Source organism: Mytilus trossulus, chromosome 14 (assembly GCF_036588685.1).
Source record: "Mytilus trossulus isolate FHL-02 chromosome 14, PNRI_Mtr1.1.1.hap1, whole genome shotgun sequence".
NCBI classification, from domain to species: Eukaryota; Metazoa; Mollusca; class Bivalvia; order Mytilida; family Mytilidae; genus Mytilus; species Mytilus trossulus.
The window spans coordinates 49,080,111-49,100,686 of NC_086386.1; the positions used below are offsets into that span (position 1 = coordinate 49,080,111).

Sequence of the window (20,576 nt, forward strand, 5' to 3'; positions counted from 1 at the left end):
TACGCCAACCTCAGATAGGGGTGTTACAGCAAAATAAAAAGCTTTGCATATATGAAAAAATTTAACAGAAACACTAAAAATAAGCGTCATGTTAACGAGAAATAAAGATTATATATTCAATATAATTAAATTTCGTGATTCTCTTGAACTATTGTCGAGATACTTACAGTATCAACTGTATCCGGAAATTGCCACTTACTTATTTCAATAGTAACAGTTGGATTTATTGGTTTTTAAAAAGCAATATTAAGTTTTTTTCATTTTAAAATATTGTTGAAAACTACATTATAAACAATGATTGATTGTTTTTACTTTTTATCATTTTCAAAATATTTGATAATAAAAGAAGTCGACCAGGAATGATCTCACTGTTTTTCAATTTCAATGTGGAGAATGTATTTGATTCTGTATTGTGCCATATTCAGAACATTAACTACAGGTAAGATTAAATAGATTTTCTTAGCTGTATTTGACAACACTTTTTTGGAATATTTGGTCCTTACTGCATTAACTTCATATTCTTTGGCCTATTTTTATATTTTAAATCGACCGTAACTGATGAGTCCTTTTGTAGACAAAATACTGGTGATGTCCATGCTTCCACAAAACCACCGAGGTGGTTGTAAAGTATTTAAGTTAACTCTAATAACCAAAGGCATGTGTAGCTTTTGATGAAACCTGATTTGTATTTTCATAATTATGTTGGATGGTTTCCACCATTTTTTTCTTTTAAAAAAAATGTCCTGTTCCAAGTCAGTAATATGGCCATTGTTATATGATAGTTCGTTTCTGTGTGTGTTACATTTTAACGTTGTGTCGTTTGTTTTCACTTATATTTGAGTGTGAATTCACATTACTATTAGACGTGTCACGGTACTTTTCTATCCCAAATTCATGTGTTTGGTTTTGATGTTATATTTGTTATTCTCATCGGATTTTGTCTAATGCTAAGTCCGTTTCTGTGTGTGTTACATTTTAATGTTGAGTCGTTGTTCTCCTCTTATATTTAATGCGTTTCCCTCAGTTTTAGTTTGTTACCCCCATTTTGTTTTTTGTCCATCGATTTACGAGTTTTGAACAGCGGTATACTGCTGTTGCCTTTATATATTTCCCTAAATATTTGCCTAAAAAAACCATTTTGAAAAAAAAGGTTCGAATAGGTAACAAAAAGTCAATTTGAATACTATATACATGTATCATTAATTTATTCAAATATACAGATGTGTAGAATTTTATACTATATATCACAGACCCAATCTTAGAAAGAAAGGTCAAATCATGTTTCAACAGTTTAAGAAGTCAAGTGAATATAAATACTTAGAGCAAAACAAGATACATATAATATGGATAACTAAACCGTACGTTAACAAAAAACAATAATTATTAGGGAGGCAAATACATACATGCATATAAAGGATACACAGCGATACTTGGAAAATAGTTATAGAAACTATAAACTGAGAAGAATTCTTGTAAATCCGATGTTATTTGACATAAAAGGTTATGTTTCTGTTTACTCATTCCTTCTTCCGGGCTAATAGTTCAAGTGACAAACCTAAAACATATGACGCAATACATAACATCAGCTGTCCTCAGTTATAACTTGATATTGTTTCCTTTATATTATTTGGTGTCTAACACAGATCTTTTGCTTTCGTTCGTTTACGAATTTTTCTTTGGACCAATAAAGACATGTTAAGATTGATTTCGAGATCAGTTTTATTGTTCTATCCACCATTTTCTACATCTGAAAATGCCTGTACCAAGTCATGAATATGACAGTTGTTGTCCATTCGTTTGATGTGTTTTATCCTTTGATTTTGCCATTTGATTAAACTCTTTCCGTTTTGAATTTTTCTCGGAGTTCAGTATTTTTGTGATCTTACTTTTTATTTTGATCTTCGACGTTTATAACCATGCTCCACAGTGGCAATAGTACTTGTTTATAAGAATGTTTGTACTCACTGGCACTCACACCACATCTTCCTATATCTATTGTACGTATGTTACACTTTGATTTCAAGATACATATATTGAAAAGTGTGTTTTAAAATTAATTCAGGTTTAAATGGAATGTCTTAGGCCGGTTGAGACAGCAAAGGTTCAAGTTTAGTCGTTTTCCCTTTAACCAGTCTAGGGTGAAGATATTTGTTGTTTTTTTTTTGTTGAAGAAATCCGGCTGTCATTTGGTATATCGAGTTTCTGAATGATAAGTTCGTTTTTCGCTGTTTTCCATTTGATCATTCCAGATGTATGGTACTTAATTGTTGGAAATACTCAAAATGTTTACTTGAGGAATGATAAATCGAGAAAACCTTTTTTGAAATTGGTTTAAATCTAAATGGAATGTTTTGGATCCCTAAACATCAAGATCTCTCAGTTGCAGGGGCCGTGGTATCTGTAATGAGATAATCACATCTCTTGTTTAATTTTATTATTATTGTTTTTGAAGGTACAGTGATAAATATAATTCACACAAATAACACGGGAAATATAGATTACGGTAAACCGAATTCACTAAGCTACTATACACCATTGTCGCTGTATGGGATTGATGTATCAAGAAGGACATACATACGATTTCTTTTGAAAGCTAAAGAGTCAGCATTTGTGTCCCTATGGTCCTCTGCTAATATTTCAAACGCCATGTTTTATGAAATTGCATTGGGAGCTGGACACACTGCCATTTCTCTTCGTCGAAATAAGAATTCTATATATTTTGATCATTTTGTGAATGATAAATGGATGAGCGATACGCAATTCATGCCGTTTTGGATAAGTTGGTCAAAAGGAGTTATAGAAATTGGAACCTCATCGGAACTTGGCAACGACACAAGAAAAAGCTGGTCAGACCCAAATCCATTGAATATTTCTTATGCAGGAATAATGACAGGATGGGGACAGGATGGGGATTGGATAATCTATCCTTATACAGGTTAATTTAAAAAACGATAGATTTCCAAAATATGTTTAAGAAACTTGCAACACAGAATTATACATTGTTATTTTTCATCATTTATATCAGTGGTGTCATTAAATGGCGCCGGAAGCAATGTTCTTGCATAACTTTATTTTATTTTGTGCAAATCGTGATCACAAACAATCGACAACAACATTGACCAAAATGGGAGTCATTTGCGACAGGAACTCTAATATTCAAGAGGGTGTTTTTCTGGGTTTTTTTTTTGGTTGGAAAATTGACAAAAGATAAATTCTGGTGAAACTCTGATCCAATTATGGTATGATGTAGGTACAAGACATTGTGGTATAAGTGCCAATGAGACAACTCTCCATCCAAGTCACAATTTATTTTCGATCGTTGACTTTGACTGTTACTCTGGTATCTTTCGCTCCTCCTCACGGTATTTAACACAGAGCCTTAGCTAACACCGAACAGCAAGCTAAAAGGGCCCCAAAAAGATACTAGACTGAGTGATAAATCATTCAAACGTGAAAACCAACAGTTTTATCTATATAAAAACAAGAAACGAGAAACACTTAAAAACTAAATCAACTAACAACAACTACTGAACCTCTTATTCCTGACTTATGACAGGTGCAAACAATCGCAGCGGTTTAAACGTTTAAATGGTACCATATAAACATGTCATCATAAACTTATCTTTAACCTATGTAACCTTGGACTCATCTATAAAACACACATGAAGCTGTGTTGCTATAAAAAAAATTGTATACTGATATAAACATTATTTTTGATCCGAAAGGAATTGGTGTTTTTAAGTAACACATAAAAAATTTATATTTTAAGTTGAAGAAGCTAAATGCTGCAGTTGTTCTGGAAGGGAACACACACAGAACAATATTAGTTCTAAAGATGCAAGTACAAAAGCGAAACGATTGAAACAAGAACTAATGGTAAACAAAGAGAGTCTATCTAAATTTGAAAGGAGAAAAATATGTGCAGACGATTTCCGTGATTCATCAAAACACATGGGTTACATAGGAGCAATTGTTCTAACATTGATAGTAATTTTCGTTTGTGGTCTTGACTGTTTATAGTTACGGAAAAAATAAGAAATATAGATTGCATCACTGCATCAAGCATGGCAAGTGGGTGACGATATGTCCACTCAAGACAGTCAAATTTTTAAATTGAAATCACAAGGCGTGACAATTTTTTGGGATATTTAAAATTTAAATTGTTGAGATTTACACGAGATATATGGATGAAATCTTTATATCTCATGAATTCTAGACGATACCTTAACAAAGATTATCTTCTCTTTTCAAAGACGTTTTCAGAAAATTGTTTTGCATGACGTCACATTAGAAATTCAGAAGAAATCAAGAACATTTGACGTCATTATTGCATTTGGACCAATCGTTTGCCGAAAACAAGTTATAACCAGAGATGAGAATTTTTTCTCACACTGATCGAGAAATGAGAAAAAAAACCGTGTGTTTTGATACTTTAGATTATCTATTTGATAATATATGGTATCTCATTACTGCACGATAATGTTAAACATAAGAAATTACATATATTTTTGTGTTGGAGAAAACTTTGGAATAAAGGAACACATTTTGACATTGTGTTTGTTAAACAAAATTGGGGGGTGGGGGGTTCTTTATTTTTTATTTGAATGATTTGTTTTATTTAGCACTGTTCGTAAGCCTGTTGGTTGTTATTGTATTTATTTTTTTTTATTTTTTTTTAGGAAACAGAAAATTAATCCTACTTTTAGGAATTTTGTTCCTCAACTTCGTACTTTATTTGACCTTTTTAACTTTTTGAATTCGAGAGACACTCATGAGTCTTTTGTAGACGAAACGCGCGTCTGGCGTATATATGGTATCTATGAGTTTATTGACATCTTTTTTCACAATAGGCGAACCAAAACTTAATATATTTCCATTTATATTACATATTTTCTTAAATTATCTAATGATGTTGCATAATTTTGGTACCCAAATTATAGAGAAAATCAACATAAAAAGCCCTTAAAAACATAATGTATTATTCTGGATGCATGACTGTTCGGTCGACAAAATTCGGAGATTTCGTAATGTATATGATTCGTGTAAATATTTACAGCAACACTTAATTTACCAAATCACAATTTTGTTCTCCAAATGTTTTCATGCAAAACAATCTATCCACAAGTGTAAAATTACCAGTGGCAGTACAATATATTTTGGGTATCAACTTCAAAATTTTAGTGTTGATTATATATCTGTTTTTTAATTATGGGATGGGTTGGGTGTATGTAGATGAAAGAGCAACCTAATGACATTATCAAGTTCTAAAACATAAAAGGTCTATAAAAGTAAATAACTTAGATATGATCAATCAAAAATCTGCCAGTCATACCCAATTGTCAAAAATAAGAAATTGAACAAACGCCAAAAAGACAAGCAAAAGTAAACAAGACACTACATAAAAAAACACACAAGGCTGAGCAACAGAAATCACACCATAACCCTGTGTGATTTCATGTGCTCTGGAAGGATATGCAGACCCTGCTCTACATGTGGCACTCGTTGTGTTTTTCATCTAAATATTAACCAGTAATAAAATTTAAGGTCACGATATAGTAAATGCCTATGTCAAATATTGTGCTAAGATTTAGAAAAGTGGCTCGTTGAACTATAACTAAAAATCTGTGATATAGTCTACTTACTTTAACATGAGCTTTAAATAATTTTAGCCAAATGTGTACAGAGGGAAAAGTAACACTTCTACACAGGCTATTTAAAATAAAAACTTTCATAACTTAATTTTTTTAGGCATCTTATTCATTTTAATAGTCACCAAATTGGAATTATATACGTCTACTGGCCAATGATTATATTTAATGACAATATTCTTGTCCACGAATATAGTTTACTCATTATAATGTATTTTTCTTTTAAAAAAATCCCGCGTTCTCGAAAGTGTAACTAAATAAGGCCCGAAAAGGTAATAATATTTTCCAAACTTTTTGCAACCAATTTTTATTAATGTTGAATATTTTTGGAGACTGTACCTTAAACATGCAAAACTATTTGCAAAACAAAACAGGTGTGAAATTTTATTCAATCTGAAAAAAAACCTGACATAACCTTACAAAGAACTTATTGGGGTATACGGCCAACTGTTCTTATCAAGTAAATGATTTCTCTAATGTATTTATGGAATAATATTAAATTTTTAATTAATTTTCGTCACAATTATTAAACTTAAATTATTACATTTTTAATATTTCATAATCACGCAATATCACTTAATACAATGTAAATGTTTAAACTAACTCTGTCAATATCTGAAATAAATATGATCACATTCTCGTTATGTATTCGGGTTTAGTTTTCTGTAACTAGTTAATACTTCAGTTTCATTGTGTATATCTCTTTCATATTCATTTGATAAAATTTACTGTTTGCAATAGCATGAATTGTTCTTCTTAATAAGAATGTTCTTATCCCGGGCATAAAAACAATGCCGTATTTGGCAAAACCTTTTCAACTGTTGATCTTCAGTGCTGTACAACTTTGTACTTTTTTCACTTTCGATCTTTTATATCTGGGCGTCACTGGTGAGTCTTGTGTGGACAAGGCGCGTTTTTGGCGTATTGAATTTTAAACCTGATGCTTTTTGTTATCTATTAATCATGTTTTTCTTTTTCTAATATGTTCTCCTATTTATTTGTATTGTAGTCCTGTAATATTATGTTTTCATTTCAATGATATATTTAACTTTGCCATTAAAGTGCGAGGTGTGGCATGCCACAAAACCAGGTTCAACCCACCACTTTTATTCCCCTTTAAAAGTGTCCTGTACTAAGTCAGGAAGATGGCCATTGTTATATTATTGTTCGTTTCTGTGTGTGTTGCATTTTAACGTTGAGTCGTTTGTGTTTTCTCTTATTTTTGAGATATTGAGATAAGACGTGGCACGGTACTTGTCTATCCCCAATTCATGTATTTGGTTTTGATGTTATATTTGTTATTCTCGTGGTGTTTTGTCTGTTGCTTGGTCCGTTTCGGTGTTGTGTCGTTGTTCTCCTCTTATATTTAATGCGTTTCCCTCGGTTTTAGTTTGTTACCCTGATTTTGTTTTTTTCCATGGATTTATAAGTTTTGAACAGGGGTATACTACTGTTGTCTTTATTTGACACCATTTTTATGTTACTATGAAATGAGTTTTATCAGCAGCAATTTCCCGTCTTTCTGATTTTCGATAAGAGATATATCTACGTTGAAATTTGTTTTTGAATCAACGTATTTATACATGTAATGAATACATTATAAGTTAGAATAATCATTGTTATGAGAATACGACTATATCAAGAGTGATGGTTTTATGGTTGTTACAGTCAACTATAGTCGTCTTGCATGGCCTTTCATTCAGATATCAGGTAAGCAAAACTTTTTCTTTTGAATGTTTGACATTACAGTATATTCGAAAAACAGTTCTGGCGAGAACCTGTCTTCAAATAAACTCATCATAGATACCAGGATTAAATTTTGTAGTTATGCCAGTCTACAAAAGACTCATCAGTGACGCTTGAATTCCAAAAAATTAAAAGGCCAAATAAAGAACGAAGTTGAAGAGTATAGAGGACTAAAATTCCTAAAAGTTTTGCCATATACAGCTAAGGTAAAGTATTCCTAACGTAGAAAAGCATTAGTATCTAAAAAATTCAAAAATGTTGTAAACAGTTTTCTAACCTAAACGCATTTGACGACTTGGTTAGCAGTTGAAGTTGCGGCTGCGTAAACATATCTCGCAAATGACGTTGATATTATGGGTGTTGTGTTGTCAACACCTATTGCTCTGGTCATGAGTGGTCGTCAACAATTCCGTCAGCCTGAACCTTGATTGTAATGGCAATATGAGGGTTTCCGTCGTGAAATTATATAGCAGCAAGTTTTTTATATTCCTGTCAGCAATATTATTATGGCCTGATACAAATTTTTATTGCTCAGTCTCAGCAAAATGGATATACTACTTTTTTTAACTGATTTAAACGTGAGCTTGGATTAAAAGAAATTTTTCTGTGAAAAACAACCTTAAAAAAACATGGGTTTCAAACATCGCTTTAATTAGTTATCAAAGGTACCAGGATTATAATTTAGTACGCCAGACGCGCGTTTCGTCTACATAAGACTCATCAGTGACGCTCAAATCAAAAATATTTATAAACCCAAACAAGTACAAGGTTGAAGAGCATGGAGGATCCAAAATTCCAAAAAGTTGTGCCAAATACGGCTAAGGTAATCTATGCCTGGGATAAGAAAATCCTTAGTTTTTCAAAAAGTTTATATAGTTTTATATACAGGAAATTTATAAAAATGACCACATTATTGATATTCATGTCAACACCGACGTACGTTCGACTTTTAAAAAATCTGATATGTTTAATTTCCTCTAATTTGCGCTTATTATCGCGGATAGAACAAAATCGCTAAAATGAATTCCACCAATTTACATGTATAAATGCAAAAGTTTTGATAAAGAGTTTTGAATCTACCATAATAATTTCGTTTACCTCATTCAATAAAAATCGCGAAATTTTAAACACGCAAAAATAACCCGCTATACGGTATATAATTAGCTTCTTCACATTACCATCAGTAATTGCATTTGTAATCGGCTGTGGTAAATGATAACTCATAGAATATTTCTCGAATCCTACAAGTTTATGATGACTTTATCTATATTTAATTTTGATTGCTAGAACATGAAGATAAATTTTGTTTTCTTCACAGCAGCATTTATTGTAGAAAAAAGTGTCAATCTAGAATTTTAAAATGATTTTAAAAAATGTATATGTATACGCTGAAACGTGTTCATCTCGTATTAACCTGTTCATAGTTCTCAAACGTACCCTTTGAATCGCCCATCGAATTATTATGTCATATTCCATTCCTCTGAAAGATATCCGTGTATTTTACTTTCTAAATAAAGGCAACAGTAGTATACTGCTGATTTATAGTCATAAATCTATCTAACTTAGATAAATCTGGGTCACAAACGAAAATCGCGGAACAAAAACCAGAAATATCTAAGTCCGAGGAAAATACAGAACAGATAGTCCCTAATCAAATTCCAAAGAAAGAACTCAAACACATAAATAACAACTGCCATCTTCTGTATAGGCATTTATTTATGTATAACGTGATAGCTATATTTAGCTAAACCTCTCACTTGTATGGCAGTCGCATTAAACTCCGTTATTTTGACGACAAAGAGACATAATAGGTAAAAAAAGTCAAAAAGAGGAACAGCAGTCAACATTATGTTATTATCATCTTAATTAAAATAAATCCCAAAACAAATATGTTACAAACAGGCATATGCATGCAAACAAATCGAAAGACAAGAATTCAAAAAAATATTATATCACAATAAACCAATGACATGAATGACGTAATTAAGAACTGAGTAACGTTAAATGGATATTACTAAAACTACACTGTTGTTATTTATGTATTATTGTCATTTTGTTTATTTTCTTTTGTTTCATATTCTGACATCGGACTTGGACTTCTCTTAAACTGAGTTTAACTGTTCGTATTGTTGTACGTTTGTTTTTTCTACATTGGCTAGAGGTATAGGGAGGGGGTTGATATCTAAAAAAATATGTTTAAACCCGCAGCAATTTTGCGCCTGTAACAAGTCAGGAGCCTCTGTTAGTCTAGTATGATTTTTTATTTTTAGTTTCTTGTGTATAATTTGGAGTTAAGTATGACGTCCATTCTCACTGAACTAGTATACATATTTGTTTAGGGGCCAGCTGAAGGACGCCTTATTGGTGGCGGCCTTTGGTTGTTGTCTGCTCTTTGGTTGAATTGTTGTCTCTTATTTCCCCATTTCCATTCTCAATTTTAAACAGTTTAAGAAATATTCTTTTAGACAAATAAAAGAATATTATATTTAGATGATAAACAACATCAGTTGGGAAATGTATATCCCTTATTGAGATGAAGTTGGTATAATTCTACTAAGGTGGGGTAAATAGATCATTGCATAATTGAAATCGTCTCGTTTGTCATAGATTGTGTTACTCAGATGACTGTGTATGTCAAATTCGAGGAATAAGTCAAAATTTAACAAATATGTTGTCAATAAGAAACTCCAGTATATTTATCACTTGTTCCTCAGTGAAGCTTGTTTTCTCTTTTTGTTCACAATTAACAAGATATGCTACATGTAATCCGACAATAATAGATTTATAGCTTATACTATTCTTTTTATGTTGAAAAGCATTCTGAATAATTTTTATAAACGATTGTTTAATTTCACATGGGGAATTGTGGTATACGGGGTTGACAAATCGAGTTTTTAAAAGAACTCATTTCAGAGAAAGACCGAGATTTGAAATTATCCAGAAGATTTTTTTAGAGCTTTTAAGTCAATAGTTATTACTTCACGAGCACATGTTACCGCTTTATTGCCATCTGTGACGTTAGAATTACTGTTGGTGCTGACGGTCATGAAGAGGGTTCTCAATGCTCTCTTTTGTCGTATTTTACTTGCCTTCAAACGCTCGTTTTTTTCAGACGTCACTTATGAGTCTTTTGTAGTCTTTGAATCTGGCCAAAAAATGAAAAAAATAGTCACAAACTGATGGTAAAACTTATTTGATTTAATTTTGCAGGTGAGCTTGTTGTAGTTTTGAAAACCTACGGTAAAGGAACAACTAACGATTCCATTCATTTTTCTCGAAATCAATATATACAATTGTCCAAAAATGGATTTAACGTCACTGACAAAAGGAATGTCAAATTGTATCTGAAAGCTTGTCACGATGCAGTGTTAGCACTTTGGGATGAATCTGAAATAAACTCTGACTCTGACGACTACTATGAAATTATTTTTAAAGCAGGTAATAATCCACTTATACAGTTACGTTTTGGTAAACATACGTCTAACGTAGCAATTTGAAATTTAAAATATTCGGATTGTTTTAATTTTAAAGAATATTCACTGGAATTGGCAAATGGACATTTATGGTATGGCACTACAAAATTATTCAGCGCTTTTACGTCACTTTTCTCCAGAAAAATAACGTTTCCAACTCGAGAGATTGGAATAATGACTAGGAATGGTTGTGATGGGAAATGGATATTCATTGGCGGACATAGTAAGTTCTTTTCTAACTATAATAAAAAGTAAAAGAACAAAACAGTCCGAAGAAAAATTCTAATCGAAAAGACCCGTCTTCAATGGTAAAATCAAATGCTCTTGATAAAGGCAAAAGTAGTATACCACTGTTCAAAAGTCTAAAACATCAAACGATTTTTTTTTTATAAAAAACAACTGTCATATAAATGCAAATGAAATGTACTCTCCCAGCATTCAATTAAGAGACAAAATGTCCTTCTCAAGGTAATTCTTCTGTGCATACAAGTAACTACTAAACATAGTTTAGTTGAAGCATTTAGAAAAAAACGTTAACGACTTAAACGTTATATGTATTAACTATTTGATTATATGTATAAATATATTTGTTGATCGTGATTGTAGATGGTCAGTCAAATTAGCATAAGCATAAAATTGAGAATGGAAATGGGGAAAAAAAGTGTTTTCATTTTACTTGCGCGCGAAAAAATGAATAAACAATAGTTTTTTTTAAATTTATGACATGTACATGTAATAAACAACTGTCTATGTAGTTAACTAAGGCGTTAGTTTACCAATGTTCAAATCTGGTAGATTAATTAGGAAGCTAGAGATAAATCAAGATAACAAACAACATTCATGGAGGTGTCTCATTTAACATATTAGAAATAGAAGAAAATTGTGATTTGTAATAGCGTAACTGTACTTACAGTACAAATTTTGTAGCATATCGTTAAGCTACCCTTTGTAAACTTATACGAATTGAGCCCGAATGTGATCCTCTATATTAAGTTATACGAAAATATTGGTTTCATTATTTACATCAGCTATTTTAATTCGTGTTGAAATTGATTTTATTTTTTCCACAGATACATCATCACAATGTGATAACCGTCGACAACATTTACCATCAAATTTAACAAATACTATTCAGCAATTGAAACAGGACATTCGTATTCAAGACAAGACAGTGCTTTCTGCATATAAAAGGAGAAAACATTGTGCTGATGATTCTAGGGTATCCTCCATTAGCTTGGGATGTATTGGTAGTGTTGTAATTATCCTTATTGTGTTGTTTATAGTCATTCTAGATGTGTTACCAAAACGTGTCAGGACGGAATAAATAAAACAAAAACAAAACAGAAAAAAGATAAAGATACTATGTTTTACAAAAGCTTAATTGAAGGAGGATTTATTTTTAGTAAAAAAAGTAAGAGTAAAACGAAAATAAGTATTAAAAACGCAAGTTTTACTTAGGCCATTATAAATAATAGGTTTGTTTGCCCAAACGCTTCCTACCCAGAAAAAAGCTGCCTACTCAAATTCTTTTATTGTCCAGATTTGAAGAAGGTTTTTTTAATCAAATAGACATGAAGACTAATGAACACCTGATACTTCAATTCCTCTCTTTGAAAAAAAATGCCTACCTACCTACCCACTGTCTCATTCTTGGGTAGGGTTTGGGCAAACCAAAATATTTTTAAGTGTGGCCTTATTTATATTCAATTTCTTTAAAATGATTGTTTCGCTAAAGCGTTTGTTTACAATTTCAAAACTATTCTTAAAAGACCCTATACAATAGTATTTGTCCAAATAACTCATGTACTGTTTAACATCATTGTAGAAGGAGTTTTACTTTTCAAGAGGCTATTAAACCAAGCGAAAAATTGTAATGGTAATCATATCTTCCAAAAAAGGAGGTGAAAATTATAAAGGAATATTCAAACTCATAAATCGAAGACAAACTGACAGCGTCATGGCGGAAAACAAAAGACAAGTACAATCTACAATCCACACCATAACAAACAAACAAAAGACTGAGCAGCACAAAACCCATCAAACCGTGGGATCTCAGGTGAATATAGAACCAAGAGACCCTTCTACGCATGTGGCACTATTAGTGTTGCCCATGTAAGTACACTTTCGGTGATAAAACTAATATGGTAGTGTTACTTTCAATGAACATGGAACAGGATTGGGTTTACAACTGTTTTAGAAAGTTTGATTACGACATAGATGTGTAAATATTAATACAGATATGAACCAATTTAAATCGTAATCAGATGGTCAAAATTGTCAAATTTCATTGAAGTAAAATTCCAATTAAGTAACTGTCAGGAAAAAAATGGAAATAATCCATTATCATTTTTAAAATTGTCTTTTTATAAAGAAACTAGGGTTTATATTTTTTATAAATATTATTTTTGGTCATATAGATCTTTAATTGTTTCGGTTCTTATAATAAATACTTGGCTTTCAATTCTTTGCCTTAAGCGTTTCTGAGTGAGATTAATCTAGAAAAGCGCTTCGGACGCATGATGATATGTATGCCATAAAATGAATGGCCAACTACATAGTATTTCAACTTAGCGAGAGGAATTTGGAACTCTAGTACTTTTTTTTATCTATAAACGGATAGATTATTGAAGTATGCGATACTGTCGATTTCACTTAATTTTTTATGTTATAATTCTAGTGTAAATATATGCATTTACGTCGAAAAAAAACAAAAAACAATTGCATTATCAAGTAAACATGAGTTCTTTTCGTATGAAAACTGTTCACTTTTGAAAATTAAACAGAAACTAAAAACTCAAGGCAACGAATCAGATGTAATGATAAAAGTAGCTGAGACGTTTGATAAATTGGCTTTCCGGTCTCGATATATGTGTTCACGTTACAAATTTCATAACAAGAACCTAGTCCAAGAAGTTTGAACGACATACTGCACTACATCAGATGAGATCTACTCATTATACTAATATAAACTGGGTTGTAAAAGATTGATTGATTTATTGATTGGTACTGACAAAACAACAAATGATGGTAAGAATATGAAATTACAAAGATATGGTATAATGTCCGATGATTGGACCAGAGACTAAAAGAGGGACGAAAGATACCAAAGGGACAGTCAAACTCGTAAATCTAAAACAAACTGACAACGCCAAGGCTAAAAATGAAAAAGACAAACAGAAAAAAAATACACATGACACAACATAGAAAACTAAAGAATAAACAACAAGACTTAGTGGCGTAGCAAAAGAATTATTCGTAGTTCATTCGATAATAAGCACAACCCATATCATTAAGTAATATAAAGAAGGTCTTGACATTACAAAATATAGAAACAATCCAAAACAGAAAATCAAGGTTTATTTACACAACAGCAACAAAGACAGAAAAATAAGTTTGATAGCCAGCAGATAACGACGACCCCTGAAATACAGAGTCATGACGTTAGACAGAAACATAAGTAATAAATGTTTTGGATTTAACCAGTCACTTCATCCTTCCCTATCCTGAGATAATTGTGAAGGAGCACAACATAAGAATAAAGCATTTATATGGTCTCCTTAGTTTCAGCTTTATCCTAAAGATGACATTGTTATGTATTAGGGTTGTGTATATAAATGTCTAAGTAAACATACTACTGTGTTAGTATTGAATCACCTGGTAAACGATGGTGTCTATCAAATAGCTTTAAAATACAATCTGTACAAACTATTTTCGCTAGAGTAGAAAATTATACCTTTTACACAACATATATAAATATAACGCAGCTGTAAAATAAAGAACTGGTACGTTTTGCTACATTTATTCTTCATACTGCATACATGTAAAAATCATTTCCCGGCAGGATATTCTTGGTCAACAATCGGTGGTTTACGTGGCAGTTCAATAATATACTCCTGATTGCGCTAGTTCTTGTAATTAAGTCGGTTGTGCTCCAAACCTGAAGACAGCTCTGTTCAGTTAATCTCTCTTTCTTGTACGAAACATCATTCAAATTCCATTTTATCCTGGTTGAAAATATACTGCAAAAAAATTATTTTGTGAGTTATTAATGAACTTTATAATGTAAATAGTTATCAAAGGTACCAGGCTTATAATTTAATACGCCATACGCGCGTTTCGTCTACATAAGATTGATCAGTGACGCTCAGATCAAAATATTTAGAGAGTCAAACAAGTACAAAGTTGTATAGCATTTAGGACCCAAAATTTCCAAAAAGTTGTTTCAAATACGTATTATTTTTAACCCGGAAAAATAAATCATGACAGTCATTAATTCTTAGCGAGCATTACAGCCAATGGTTTCAATCAAAATTTTATAGTTTTTCTTGGACGGCAGTTAAAAAAACTATGTTAAATCCAATAAATTAAAAGCCTTGCTATTTACATGAATTCTTACGCTAAAGAATTATTTTTTTTTATTTGAAATGATTTTGGATTTTTACTACAGGCACATAGCATGTACATACCTCTATCATTTCACCATATGATCACATCGCTGTCTGTCTTTTAAGTAAGCGTGCAACCAGTAAGGCATTGCTGTGAAAACATGTTCATTCATTTTTTCAAATATGTTATGTTTGTTTATGAATAAAAGGATATTCTAGATAAATGGGAATGAGACAGAATTCCAACAACATTTTTTTTTCTCATTTTAATAGAAATATCTATATTGAAAAGTAAAATGGAATATAATATGAAAGCTTCAATTATATGCTTTTCTTGCAATTCGTCTAATTTGTTTCATTCACTTTGGTTTGTTTGTCCCTTTTTTTCTAAAACTACTTATTTTGTATTTATCATTCAATCTATAATCTAACCGACAGTGCATGCTCCAAAATCTATAATTGTGTACTTCATTTTGGGATCCGATTGAAGTTCTCCATTTTGCTTGCTTCTGGATCTTATTTGTCCATTAAATATAATTTATATATATTTTTATAAATATTGTCTAAACCCCAAACAAATACTATTAGACATACAGACAACACTTGACAGGTACATATAACAATATGTTAAATTATAAATCAACCCAAATCCGTCTATAAAATCTGTGAATAAATTTAAAATAAAGATAGATTAAAACGATCATGTTATCAACTCTCCATCCTTCAAAAAATAAATAGTGAAGATTTGCCATTCTATAACAACTGGTGATATTCCAAACTTAGGGCCGGTTAAAAAAATTGGTTATGGGTTAAAAAAAAGTTTTTTGTAAATCTCACTATTTTCTTGTCTTAATTTTTTATCAATGAACTAAACAAATAGTACAGGAAAAGTTCTTACTTCTGGCAAACAGTATAATAAATAAAAACATGAAATACTCATAAAAAATACATAAATAATTGTTTGGTTTATAGTGGTTTTCTAGTAAATGTCTTTACAGTGATGGGTAAATTCTATGTGCCATTTGGTGCCATGAGTTTTGACAATACACTTTTATTATTTAAAGTAAACGAACATACCGTGTGTTCGGTATGCTTTTCCAGGAACCAATTTAAGTTGTTGTTTTTGAGTATTCTCCGAGATGTGTTCCAAAGTCGTTTGATTTTCTTCATCTTGAAATGGTGATTGCACGAACGGGTGTTCATACTTAGCAGTTTTCGTAAGAAGACTGAAATGTAATATACAAGACAATTGTAAAAACATATGTGTACAGTTAAAACATTTCCTTTTAAAACTAAGGTCCCTGCTTGGTGTGTCATAAGCAAAGACGAAACAGAACATAATGAATTTTGATTAACTGAGTCATATATAAAGGAAGTGGAAAACCAAAGGACCAACCAGAACCCACAAGGCAGACGAAACTGTGAATTAGATATGAAGATGGATAAATATTATATCGATTAAATATGGGTCGATGCAAGGCTCTTGTTAACGATTGTATATGACAGCTTCACATTTTTTAATCCGTTTACTGATAAATTGCCTGCCGTGGTCGACGATTCTAATTTTTTCAGACATGTTTAATTTTTAATATCATATCCAGTACTTGAAATTTCTATTACACATATTTAGGTTAAGCGTGACAAGTGTTTCACAGACAGCCAGTCTGTCTTTTATATACCATGGTTTTGTTTCTGTTTGTTTCGTTTTTTCAATTGCCCTTATTAAGTTTCTTTACAATTTCCTCTGAGCTTTTTTTCAGTTTTCAAACTACTAACGGAAAAGTGAGATTTTTTTTGTTATGCATTTATACATCTCAAGTGCGATATGTGCATTCAATTATATTTGCTGACAAATATTAATAAATTTCAGTGTTTTACACATGTACAATAATTATAAATTACTAACTTGACATAATAAACGCCATGTTTTAGGGACTCAATTCTATCCCAGTTAGTTGGCAGACTATCTTTTATAAGAGGATGACTCCAGTGTGTAGTTTTCTTAATGTGATCAATGTAGTATTTTCTACCACGAAATGTCCAATTATAACTCCAACCCATCGGTAAAGATATTTCTTTAGTTTCGTGTGTTAAGTCGTCGTCTCTGTTGAATGCTGTAAATAATACAACATATTAATACAAATAACTTCATTTAAATGATAAAAATTTGTCTACTTTACAAATTGAATCTATTTAAAGTTATCAAACATTCAGAAATAACAGTTGTTTTATACCCAAATAAAACAGTTTTCGCAATTTACTTAAATTAACAACTATAAGTCACCTGACGGCCTTCAACAGTGAGTAAAACCCTGGCCAAATAGAGTACGAAGTTGAAGAGCATTGAGGATCAAAATATTCTAAAAATTTTGCCAAATACATGTGGGGTAATCTGTTCCAGAGGTAGAAAAGCTTCAGTTATTCAAAAATTCAAACTTTGTTAACAGTTAATTTATAATTATGCACATAACAATGATAACTCAAGTCAACACAGAAGTGCTGACTACTGGCTGGTGATACCCTCGGGGAAATAAATCCACACCATTAGTTGCATCGGCCCAGTGGTTGAAAATATAACCTCATCATATATACCAGGATTACGTTTTATATTTGCGCTAGACGTGTGTTTCGTCAACAAAACAATTATCAGTGACGTTCGAATAAAAAAATATTAAAAAGGCCAAATATAGTACGATATTGAAGAGCATTGAGTATAAAAAAAAAAGTAAATTACCACTGTGTGACACACCCGTCGGTGGCTCATGACTTTTTTTAATTCTTGTATAGCCTAGTTGGGTACAAGGTTTTAACACAAGAGATAAATCTTTATATTAAATGGATAAGAGGGCAATCATTTAACTTCAAGGGGATGGGTTTTATTCTTTTGTAGAGTCAGAATTTTGTTCTTAATTTTTTCGATGCTATCAAACAATTTATTTCTCAATTAAACACTTTATATTCAGCTGCTCTACGATTGCTGGTATAGCCAGTTTGACAATAGATTACGTAAACAATTGAAACATTCATAAAAAGGATGCTCACCCAGAATCAATATAAGACTTGTAAACATTTTCAGACGTACATATGTCACGAAAAGTTAATGAAAAAATCAATGTATAAGCTGTATAATACTTAATGCGCCAGACGAGTAAAGTATGGGACAAAATATGTAATTAATTATTATTCATATGTTTAGTTTACCTGTGGGGTCTTGATTTCCACGACCAAGAATGTTCTCTTCATTTGTGAAAGACTGCATATCTCTACATTTTTCAGAATTTCGTTCCTGTTCTAATCGTTGATGGTTACATATTGTTTGAGCATTGATTTTGCCTGCATCACACACCTGTTGTATTGCTTCCCATTGGTTTTGAATTTTACATTTCTCTGCTAATGTTTGTTCATTTTCCTGTTGTTCAGACACGTTATCCATCTCTGACAAAGGACTAACTGTTTCACTTTTTACTGAACTTTGTTCTACATCTGGTGATTTACTGTGTCCAGGTGTAAATTGTTCTAACTCGGACAAAACCTTAATTGCTCTGCTTTGTTCTTGCATGGCTTCTCTCATCCGTTTAAGTCCATCCTGCAGAAGAAATGCCACTTTTTGCAATTCCGATTCTGACTTTTTGAGATTCGTTCTGTTTGTTGAATTTTCAGGATCTACGCCAGCCATTAAAATGTCAACTGGTTTCTGGATTAAATGGTCAATGGTCGCCATTACCATTTTGAAAGCATCCGTCAGAGCGTTGATTGCAGTCCTTAACTTCCCATTTCGTAGTTTTAAGTTGAATGTATCTCCTGAACTAGAACTTCCAAATGTACTCGAATTATACGGATATTTATTTCTTGTCTTAAAGAAAAATAAATCCTCTGAACTATTACATAAACTTTCACTATCCATATCGTTACTGGGGAGTTCAATGCAACGGTAGACAACTGTTTTAGTACAAAATGTATTATAAACCTACACTTAAATTAAGAAAACGACAAATTAGTAGTTTCGTTGTCACAAATTTCACCTTGATCCTATTTATAGCCACTGGTATTATGTAGTATCTATATTTAAACGAACAACAATACAATCCTTTAAATTCTTTACATTCCAAATCGTACATATGAGATGTATGAATAGAGAAAGTATTTTATAATAAATTATCATACATTCATACATGTACACAATTAATTTAAAAGAAATCAAAAGCTTTGCTGAATACAATTAACTTAGTTAAAGACGTTAACAACATATAAATATGTTTATAAATTAATAAAATGTATAATGAAACAAAAAGCAAACTGACAATTAATGACGTATGTACCATGTGTACGCGGACCGCGGATGACTCTCACAAGGGGAATAATTTTATAGTCTTTTAATCATAGTAAGTCGTTTTTTTTTCTATATATTATATGGATGGGGTTTATATAATAGAGAATAATGATCAAACAAATTAACAATGATTAATAAATAGAGAAAAAGATTTAAAAAAGTAAAGACTAGGAAATAGTGCGGTGCAACGTATTAAACAAATAACTGCGAAAAAAAATAATTAGATATTATAGTTCTAACTATAGAAATGATTTCAAATCAATTCAATTCAATAAAAAACAATCTCAATCATACAACATGAACGATGTTCAGAAAAAGAAACTCGTGTTAACACATATATATGAGTGGCCGTTTATGTCAAAATGGCGATGGTTCCATCTAGATGCATTTTCCATCTTGATACTTCTCATAACCATCTATAGATGCTTTGCATAAGAATCTAGATAGTTCGTTCGTTGAAGTATCTAGGTGGCCGAAAAGACATAAAATCTTTAGTATTCTGTCGTATTTTTAACTAATGGAATTTGTGTTTTCTTACGCTACTGTTTAACAAATTTCGCGGGACTTTATAGGGGGAAACACGCAGTTTCTCCCCCAGTTAGCTTGATTCTTAGCACAGCTGATATGTCCAATCTAGGAAGATACCATCAAAAATTATTGTTGAGGAAAAATTTGCAAAGAATAAGAGAAAGGACAGAGGAAGAAAATAGGGACGACTTTGTAATAGGGTTATAAATATTGAATTTTATCTCGAGTGTTTTAAGCAGACTATTTTCGTATCCCTGTGACTTTGTCAACTAATACTCTGCGAAGCAATTCGTACCAGATTATTAATACATTTACCTTGCACTTTTTCCAAACCATACTTCTACAAACTCAAACCTAAATTTATAGATACTAGTTTTTTACACATAGTAATGATTTCCGATCATATAAAATAAAAAATCTCTAATCTAAGACTAAAAACGACTGCCCTGGGAACAGTATGTCTATA

General features: G+C 31.5%; 1 protein-coding gene across 1 annotated transcript; it reads right to left on the reverse strand.

Annotated features, from left to right (window-relative positions):
• Window positions 1-14,858: 14,858 nt before the first annotated feature.
• Window positions 14,859-19,500, reverse strand: LOC134696491 (membrane-associated guanylate kinase, WW and PDZ domain-containing protein 2-like). The gene is made up of 5 exons (XM_063558324.1): window positions 18,454-19,500; window positions 17,159-17,366; window positions 16,330-16,478; window positions 15,334-15,403; window positions 14,859-14,886 (listed from the first exon to the last, which is right to left on the reverse strand). Exons 1-4 carry the CDS (start codon window positions 19,154-19,156, stop codon window positions 15,339-15,341), a joined length of 1,125 nt encoding a protein of 374 aa, XP_063414394.1. The 5' UTR covers window positions 19,157-19,500; the 3' UTR covers window positions 14,859-14,886; window positions 15,334-15,338.
• Between the last annotated feature and the right edge of the window lie 1,076 nt (window positions 19,501-20,576).